Source organism: Frankliniella occidentalis, unplaced genomic scaffold (genome assembly GCF_000697945.3).
Source record: "Frankliniella occidentalis isolate FOCC.00 unplaced genomic scaffold, Focc_3.1 Scaffold22, whole genome shotgun sequence".
Lineage (NCBI taxonomy): Eukaryota > Metazoa > Arthropoda > Insecta > Thysanoptera > Thripidae > Frankliniella > Frankliniella occidentalis.
Genome location: NW_026267152.1, coordinates 1,124,735 through 1,133,364, shown reverse-complemented (window position 1 = coordinate 1,133,364; position 8,630 = coordinate 1,124,735). Strand labels below are relative to the sequence as shown.

Sequence of the window (8,630 nt, the reverse complement as noted above, 5' to 3'; positions counted from 1 at the left end):
CTCTCTCTCAAGATGAGAAGCATGAAAAACACTTACTTCCCCCGTGGCGCCGCCGCGCCTCGCCGCGCCAAGCCAAACGCGCTTCTTGGTGGAGCAGGAACTGCGCGGTCACGAGCCAGGACGAGCCGAGTCGGGGGGTAAAGCGGGTGGAAAGTGGCATGTAGAACCCGGCGGTGCACCGGGAGCCAAGCGACGCCCGGCCTATCCCCGCAGCCTCCGGACCTCCGGACCGCGCGCCACGTCTCGCCACCCCCAGCTGCCCGGGGGGCGGCACAGAGGGACAGGGGGCGGCATCGCCAATAAAAGTTCCGTTCAAACCAAAAATATGAGCATTCGTTCGTTTCCATTGCCATCGGGACCGCGCGCAGTAGGGGACGCTCTAAGCTGCCCTGCCGTGTGTATACATTATCATTTTATTTATAGGTTTCGCGGAGGGAAGACTTTTCTTTGCCAAGAATTCTGACGCGGCCGCCGCCCCCCGCACCCGCCCGCGCGTCCCCCCTGTAGGCCCGGGAGCAGCCCCCCGGCCACGGCTCGGCGTGTACCCTGCCGGGCCCTCATCCGTGAAAGATCTGACAATTACAAATGAGGTTTATAGTAGTTGTCCCGAAAGTTCGCTCCTGCTCCTCCTCCTCTCTGTGCACCACTGAGAAAGTGGACGAAATGAAGATGGTCGGATCTGGGCCAGGCTACGGGGTTCCGCAGCGCAGCAGGAGGGTATGGTCGGGCATTGGAAGGGGGAGAAAGTAAAAGTGAGAGAGAGATAGAGAGCGAGCGAGCGAGCGCGCGCGTTTCAAACCCGCACCTTTTGGTCACGTCCTCCTGGCCGGCCTCCTCCTTACCGCCCCAGACAGGGCACAATATGAAAGCGCTGCCGCCGGCCCCTTTTTTGCCTACGCCCCGCCCCACCCCGCACGCCCCTGTCTTAACCAGCCCGACCCTGCTTGCTTGCCCATGGCCTTGGTCCCCAAGTCTCTGACCACTGGTCCAGCCCGCCCTGCCGGCTGCTGCGCCCCGCCGCTGTCCTGCAGGACGACGGCCCGGGTCCCTGCTGAAGATGAATGAGAAGCAAAGTTGGAATAGGAGATTACATGTATTGCTTTCCAAAAGAATAATTTATTTCGCGCTGCTGCCGCCGTCGTCCCGGTCAGGGAAAGTTCCGTTCCGGGCCGCATCCTCCTTCCTGCCTTCCTTCCTTATCCCGGGATAGAGCGGCAGCAGCAGCAGCAGCAACAGCAGCAGCAGCGCGCCTCGGGCCGGGGTCAGCCCTCTCGACGTGTACGACAGGGGACATCGAGCAGCACACTGGGCAAACCTATAGGACTCTAGGCAAACCTACTCCGCACACCCCAAGGAGGGGGGGGGGCACTTTCCTTATTCCCAACAAAAAGTAAAATTATCGGTGGGCCACCGACTTGTAGGCCCATTGCTCAGGCTCGTCTTTCTCAGGGACCATGCTCCTCACTCACCAGATCATAGGGGGCTTTTTCCTAGCGGTGTTTAAAGTCCAAAGTCACTTTTTTTTCCTGTGAGCGATTTCATGCGTGTGGGTCAGTGAAATGTAATGGCATTGGTTTCGTTTGTCTTCGAACGGGCGAGCTGTGCCGTGTGTCTGAGGCACGCGAGGGGTATTTCCACTTGACCAGATTTCGCCGCCATCCACCCCAGCAAGCAGGTCTCACCCCTTGTATTTCCCCCGACCGCGACCGGCGCGCGACTAGCGTCCGCCCCGGGAAGTACCGACCGTCGCGCGGCGGGCATGGGACAGGGACGGCGACGGTGGACACCCGACCCCGACCCGACCCGGACCCGAGGCAACAGTCACAGTCAGTTTGAGGTCACAAGTCGTAGTGGACGGACAAACGGCACAGCAAGGATCCCCAAGTCGTGTAGTGCACACACGACCAGCAGCCACGCACGCACAGCAGCTACGGCGGGCGACCCAACGGTAACGATACAGCTACTTTTGTCCAGTTTTACATGCGCGTGTAAAAGAAACGGAGGTAAATCGTATGGAGGACACGCAGTGGTCGAAGGAGTGGGCGGCCCGTCTGTACCAGCTAGTTTCATAGTTTTCAGGAGAGCGCGTGTCGCTTCTTTACCCGTAAACAGCATCGCTGTAAACATTGCGCGAGTCAAAATACTTAGCGCCCCCTTTTTCTACCTTTTCGTTCGCCTTTGCCACACAGGTTATTACGGGGCGATCCCTGCCGCCAGAAGCAATAGGATAGCCGCCGCCGCCGCCGCCACAGTCATGGAGTGCAACATTTGCTTCGAGGCGTACGACCTGGAGGTGCGCGTGCCCAAGACGGTGGTGCCGTGCGGACACCCCGTCTGCCTGCCGTGCCTGCAACGCGTCGGGAGGCAGCAGTGCCCTAGCTGCCGCGAGGTGAGTACCAGAGATAATAGTGATAGTGGCCTTTTGTGCCGGAGGTGAAGGACCGGATGCTGCAGTGTTGCGGGCGGTTTGCATAATATGCCATCTTTGGGCCGCAGTGGCCATCATGACGCCTCACTGGCGGTTGGAGTAGGCAAACCCGCAACACTGCTTTGCCCGCTCGCACTCCACGCGGATACAACCGGCATACATAATTCTAGAATTACTGTCACACACAATCATGCTTGTTCATGGGTAAAGGCAACAAATGTTGATGATCCGGAACGCGCGGTGAAAACGACGATTTGGTTTGGTTTACAAGCCGTGTCGCGGGTAAAACCAAGAAGGTCCTACAGGCAGTTGGGGCAAGGGCTGCATGGTTTTACCCGATCAGCTTGAAAACAAAGACGTCACTTTGAGCTAGATATCATTTAACTTCCTTTCTCCCTTCCTTCTGCTACGGTGTGTATGTAATTGCTCTTTTCTGCGTTCGTTTCCAGCCCTTTACCGTCCGTCCCGCGTCCCTGCCAAACAATTTCTCCGTTATCGACCTGATGGAGAACCAAGGGAAGGCCAGGTAAGGATCTTAACGAACGTGCTGCCTCCAAGTCGCGATCACGTTCGGTTCGCCAACAGCGTTTTTCTTTTTCGGTCACATCTCAACATCTGTGTATACTTTGTGTGCGACAGGAGGACTCCCCGCAGGTGGTGCAAAGAGTGCCGCGCAGCCGCGAAGCCCCAGTGCCTGGCCGAGCACGCCCTCATCAGACCAGAGGAGGCTCTGCGGCGCGAGCTGCAGGGACTGCACGGCGCGCTGCCGCTGCTGCCCGCCGGCCAGGACGAGTGCGACGGCGAGCAGGCCCTGCAGGCCCTCACCCTGCTGGCCGGCGAGCCGTGGGACCTCACCCTCCGCAACGGGGACCGCGTGTTGACGGGGACCGTCCAGAACCACCAGAACGCGGGCCACCGCACGGCCAGGGCCCTGTGCGTCCTGCTGGCGACGACGGCCGGCCTCGTCGAGGTGGCCGTTGAGGGGAGTGAGCCCCGGGGAGCGCCACAGGCCGGCGGCCCGCGACGGCCGCGGGCCGCTGTGTCTGCGGACTTGGAATTAGTCTCCAAGCACGGGAGCCGCATAGAGAGAGAGAAGGCCCTTGCCGGATGCAAAGGGGTGAGTGAAGGGCGGCCAATACTATCAACCAAAGGACACCGTGGGCGACGGCCGGCAGAAATTAAAACCTACATTCGTTTCTGTTGCAGGTGGAGCGCCTGGCAAACTTGTCCGTGAGTTACGAGAACATCAACTGGAGCCTCGCGGTGCTGTGGTGCGCCGCGCCCACGCTGGAGGAGCTGGACCTGCTGAATGCTCAGCAGGCCCACCTGGTCGTGCTGGCAAACATGCCTCGGCTGACGAGGCTGCGCATCGACAACGCCAACGTGCACATCGACGTCGCAATGCTGGCCGCGCCCTCGACGTACAGCGGCCTGCGCTGGCTGCACGCCTCGCGCGTCCCCCGCCTCACGCTAACGTCCCTGATCAAGGCCCACGGCCGCACCCTGGAGACGCTGTGCCTGGTGGTCGGCACCGGGGGCGCGGGCAGGAAGGAGTATCATCAGGGCGAGGACAATTACGAGTGGCCCCGGAGCTGCGGGGACCTGCACCTCCTGCTGGCCCAAGCCAAGCTGCGCGCGCTGCGGACGCTCGTGCTGCAGCGCAACGGGATCGGCAACGAGAGCCACAAACCCCTCCACACCGTCCACAACCCGGCCGACTGCACCGAGCAGTGCGAGGCCGTGCGGCGGGAGCTGCCCGGGGTGCACGTGCAGTGTCAGACGTGCGCGATTGTCGAGCAGGAAGTCTTTTAACTTGACTGTATACGGCATGCGCTTTCAATAGGGACAGCACTTTATTTATTCTAATTGACTATGTGACTCCGCACAATACCATGGACGCTTTTGGCAAAGAGGTTGGTGCATGAGCCCTTCTCTCATGGTTGGTGCGTTGGAGACCATATTATCATCAATATTAGACCTATGATTAAGTTCGAGGAAACTGCTGTAGTAATTTAAGTGTAATTTCATATTTTAAAAAAAGGCTGAATGTATATAATTTAGTTTTAAAAAATGTTGAAGAGTTGTTACTTGTAGTATGAATGGCTTTGTAAATAAATGCTAAGATATGCCTGTAAATGTAATTAAGAGGCGCATGCCTCTTCAGGATCTTGCCCTGCCTTAGTTATGGTGTGAAGGTATTTAAATGAAATAAAGTGATATGTTGAAAGAAACTTGGGCCTACAAAAATACACTGAACCCACATAAATAACTGACAAGAAGGATTAACGTTGCCGGGATGTGGCGTCTAAGAATATGATATCTCACATGGTGCCTATCAGCAAGGCACTAATGGTTATTGCTGGAGGGTTGGCCGTAGGCAGTTCGGATATGAGACCCCTTCACAAGCTGTCTAGAACTTACGGAGAGAACTGTGTAAATGTTAACAGATCCTGAGGCAGCCAGGCAGGATATGGGCATGGACTAACAAAGCCAGGCATTACTGGTGCACATTTACACGTGAAGTGTTTCGTTATTTAGATTCGTTGGTGACTCACCCTTTGTCTCGCCTTTCTGTGCATGATGTGATGATTCTTGAACTGGTTGAACTTCATGAGGCAATCCATAACCTCCCTTTGGTCCCTCACACGTCACCCACGTCACTTTTGCAGCACATTCAAAGCAGGCGCGGAATCCAGGCCAGACTTCTCGTGGCCGACTCGGTGTCGGAGGGCCAATTAATACACTAACTTTGTCACAAAACACCACATTTGTTCCTAATCATAACAACACCGACTTGAAGCTCCCGCGAGACCGGTTTGCCGTTGTTGACTGTACGAACTACACTGCCGGACGCCGGACTTCGTTCGTCGTTCGGTTGCCTGTCCGTGACGAGCCGCTCCATTCCAAGTTGCCGCTACTTCATAGGGAATGACCACGGTTCACGGTTGTCACCAATCTTGCCAACATAACATTTTTGTGTTGGTAACAGCTTAAACAAAATTGTTAGAGAGTGAAGCTATTTCGAGTGCGCGGATCCGATTACGCTCTGCGTGGCAACCGGGGGAATACGCGGGTTGTTATCGCCGCTATCGGCAGCAGTCGATGACTAGCTCTGCAAGTGGTCGGACCGAGACCTGTCTTACTACGTCTTGCCAGGATTGGTCATTGGAGTGCCGCCGCATCTCTCTCTCTCTACTGCGGGTCATGGAGCGCCAAGGCGAGGCTAGGTGAGGACTTCCTCGTGACCTTATGGCAGACGCATGGAGAAGCAAAGGGTCTGTCACGTCCATTTTAAACCGTACCGAATTCCCTGCACACTCTGCAAGATAATCATTGATTATGTCCATTCTATCCAAAAGAATCACAAAAACAAACTAAATCTCGAAAATGAAAGTTAAATAATTCGATTCTATAAAATCATTCAGTGGGATCAAAATACGGAAAAATAAAGTAGAATCGCTCAAAATCAAAATATGGTACGTGGGGTACGTGGTTAACGACCACTGTTTCTACACATTTTATTTAATGAATAAGTCAAAATGTGTCCTTAATGGCAATCACTGAAAATTTTAGAAGTAATCTGAAATAATCTTTGATGATTTTGTCTGGAGGTGTGAAAGACAAGCAAGCCGCAGCCAAAGGCGCATAGGTATTCCCTGTTTCCTGCGTGAATCGGTGAAGCAGGCGGAGAGGAAAGGGGGGGGGGTATTCTCTCGGAGCGAGTACTGTACATACTCACACACGCGTTACCTACCGCGCCGTACTCCGGCACCTTGACTCTGGCTCAGAACCGACACTAATCATTCTAACTACTGAACCTTTCGCTACAGGACTCCCTCCTTCTGGTGCCTGGTTTGCGTCGCCGCTGCCGAGCCCCAGTGCCTGCAGGAGCACGAGCTCATCAACTCCAACCGAGTCATAACGGAGCAGCTGGGTGTGTTGGCGCAGGCTGCCGCAGAGCTGAGGTTCTTAGAGGGCGAGTGGACGGGAGAGCAGACCACGCAGGCCCTCACCTTGCTGGCCCGAGAAGACTGGGACCTCACGCTGCGGAGCGGAGACCACGAAGTCAGGATGGCCGTGCGAAACCGCGACGACGACCCCTTAATCAAGGCCATGTGGCTCGTGCTGGCGAAGAAGTCCGTTGCTATCGAGGTAAATTGTATCAGGGAGGTCGTAGTTGTAGGACACGCGTGTGTCCAGTTGTAGAGAGCCGCACTGACACTCACGCTACCGGATCTCTCCAGGAACGAGCGAGGCATGAACTTACACCGCCACCAGCCAACTCCAGCAGCACAAGGGCTACCCGCAACCATCAGCGCGCCAACGGCACTGCCACCACCGGCACGGCCTCGAGCACGGCCTCCTCCAGGACGGCCTCCTCCAGCGCGGGGCGCGGCCCTGCTGGCGCCGCCAGCGGCCCACCAGGAGCACGATCGCGTACGACACGACCGACCGGATTGGTCGTGTTCGTGAGACCGGAAAGAGGAGACAGGGCCAATCAGGTTGAAAGAGATAACGTCTTAAGGAGAGCAAGAGGGGTGAGTCTGCTGTCTGAAGTGTAACATTTATGTGTATTTGGATGAATCTTGTACTGGTGGACCGAATCGTGGAGCGTTCAGCACATTGGCACAAAACATAACCCCGCGCTGTTCCGTAGGAACGACGAATGGATGTTCGTTGGTGTCGCAAGAACATGGACTGGACCGGCGCGCTGCTGAGGGCGGTCGAGCCCACGGTGGAGGAGCTGAGCCTGCACTGCCCGAGCGATGACCATGTGCGCGCGGTGCAGGCGATGCCGCTGCTGCAGAGGCTGAGCATACGGTGCGACGCCTACTCCAGGATCATCCTGGTGCCCGAAACCCCGCGCGGCCACGCGGGCCTGCGGTGGCTCAGCGTGTGGCGGCTGCCCCGGCCGACGCTGCGCTCGCTGCTCTCGGCACACGCGCGCACGCTGGAGACGCTGTGGCTGTTCGTGGGCACGCGGGGCCCGGCGACCGCCCGGTGGCCGTTCGCCTGCCCGGACGTCCACGTGCTGCTCGACGAGTGCAGGCTGCTCGCGCTGAGGAGGCTCGTCCTGGCGCGGAACACCGAGGCCTCCACCCCACACGGCGACCACATCCACCACAGCGCGTCCGCCTGCGCACAGCAGCGCGCCGCCGTGCGCGCCGTGCTCATGCAGACCGAGGTCGAGGTGCTGTGCGACGTGTGTGATCATGTCAGGCTGGAGGAGTTCTAGCAGGCGTACCCGGTATCCACATCCACATCGTGCGGGTAGAGCCGCCCTGCGGCAGTCGCCTGCCCACTGTCCTCGCGTGAGCTTGAATCTTCGGCGGGGACGACGGTGGAGACAGAAGACTGCCGGGCTAGGCCTCGGACATCCGTTCAGCCACCCCGAAGTATTTTGTATTTTTTTCTCGAACATAAATTGAAGACATCTATATGTGTCGGTTATTTCATTTCACATCTCCATAGGAAATTCTACGACTCCTCTACTCTCGCGGTAGGCACGACGGGCAGGCTAGGGACGTGCGAAGCCGTGGAGTGCCCGGTAAGGTTGCGTTGCTGGAGGAGGTGGGTGGGAGCGAGGAGCCACTCTTGGAGCTGCAAATCTAGAGAGTCGCCGCGGAGCACCGCACCGGGCGAGGGGGACGTCGTCATTGTCTGCCCGCACCCCGCCGCCGCCACCCCTCGCGCTCTGCTGGCGTTTACGAGTACGTCGAATGGCGGGGGCGTGGTGCGGGGCGCAGAGTACTGACCCCCTAGAGGGAAGGGAGAGGGAGAAAGACAGAAGAGAAAGGGGAAGTGATGAGAGGTGGAGAAGAAGGGACGGATCCTAGACACTGATGCCTCCGCGAGAAGAGTCGTACAGTTTTGCTTGGCGTTGTCGAGGGGAGAGTAGCAGTAGCAGCAGCAGCAGCAGCAGCAGCAGCAGTAGCAGCAGCAGCACCCGGCGGCGGTGTGGTGCGCCTGCTGGTGTGAAAGACCCTCCTCCCCCTCCCCCTCCACCCGCTGCTGCATGTCTTGAGGCATGCTGTCGCCCTCCCGACACCACCACCACCCACCACCTCCTCCTCCTTCTCTCCACGGGCGCAGCGCGCCGTGAAAAATGTCGTGAAAGAGACTCATTGCCGCGGGCCTGTGCGCCGCCGCGCCGAGGCAAGCCGAGGCCGAGGCCGTCGTGGAGCAGCCCAGCCAGTGCGGG

At 57.8% G+C, this 8,630-nt stretch overlaps 3 protein-coding genes across 5 annotated transcripts in view; 2 read left to right on the top strand and 1 right to left on the bottom strand.

The window, feature by feature from the left end:
* Positions 1-8,630, bottom strand: part of LOC113218322 (uncharacterized) — a 230,812-nt gene that overhangs the window by 211,684 nt on the left and 10,498 nt on the right. Inside the window, exon 1 of one of the 2 annotated variants that reach the window (XM_052264894.1) lies at positions 4,984-5,353. The exons of the other annotated variant lie outside the window; for it this stretch is intronic. The gene's annotated coding sequence lies outside the window, so the exon portion shown is untranslated. Of the gene's footprint in view, positions 1-4,983; positions 5,354-8,630 lie in introns of those variants that run through there. 2 annotated transcript variants of the gene reach the window in all.
* On the top strand, positions 2,195-3,004 carry LOC127748952 (RING finger protein 224-like). The gene is made up of 2 exons (XM_052264898.1): positions 2,195-2,389; positions 2,878-3,004. The coding sequence occupies exons 1-2, from the start codon at positions 2,255-2,257 to the stop codon at positions 2,956-2,958; spliced, it is 216 nt and encodes a 71-aa protein (XP_052120858.1). The 5' UTR covers positions 2,195-2,254; the 3' UTR covers positions 2,959-3,004.
* LOC127748951 (uncharacterized) lies at positions 5,493-7,868 on the top strand. Of its 2 annotated transcripts, none has more exons than XM_052264891.1 (4): positions 5,493-5,655; positions 6,259-6,580; positions 6,673-6,966; positions 7,086-7,868. In XM_052264891.1, exons 1-4 carry the CDS (start codon positions 5,531-5,533, stop codon positions 7,662-7,664), a joined length of 1,320 nt encoding a protein of 439 aa, XP_052120851.1. In that variant the 5' UTR covers positions 5,493-5,530; the 3' UTR covers positions 7,665-7,868. The 2 variants fall into 2 exon arrangements, with proteins under 2 accessions (XP_052120851.1, XP_052120852.1); XM_052264892.1 differs by having other exon boundaries at positions 5,506-5,655; positions 6,377-6,580.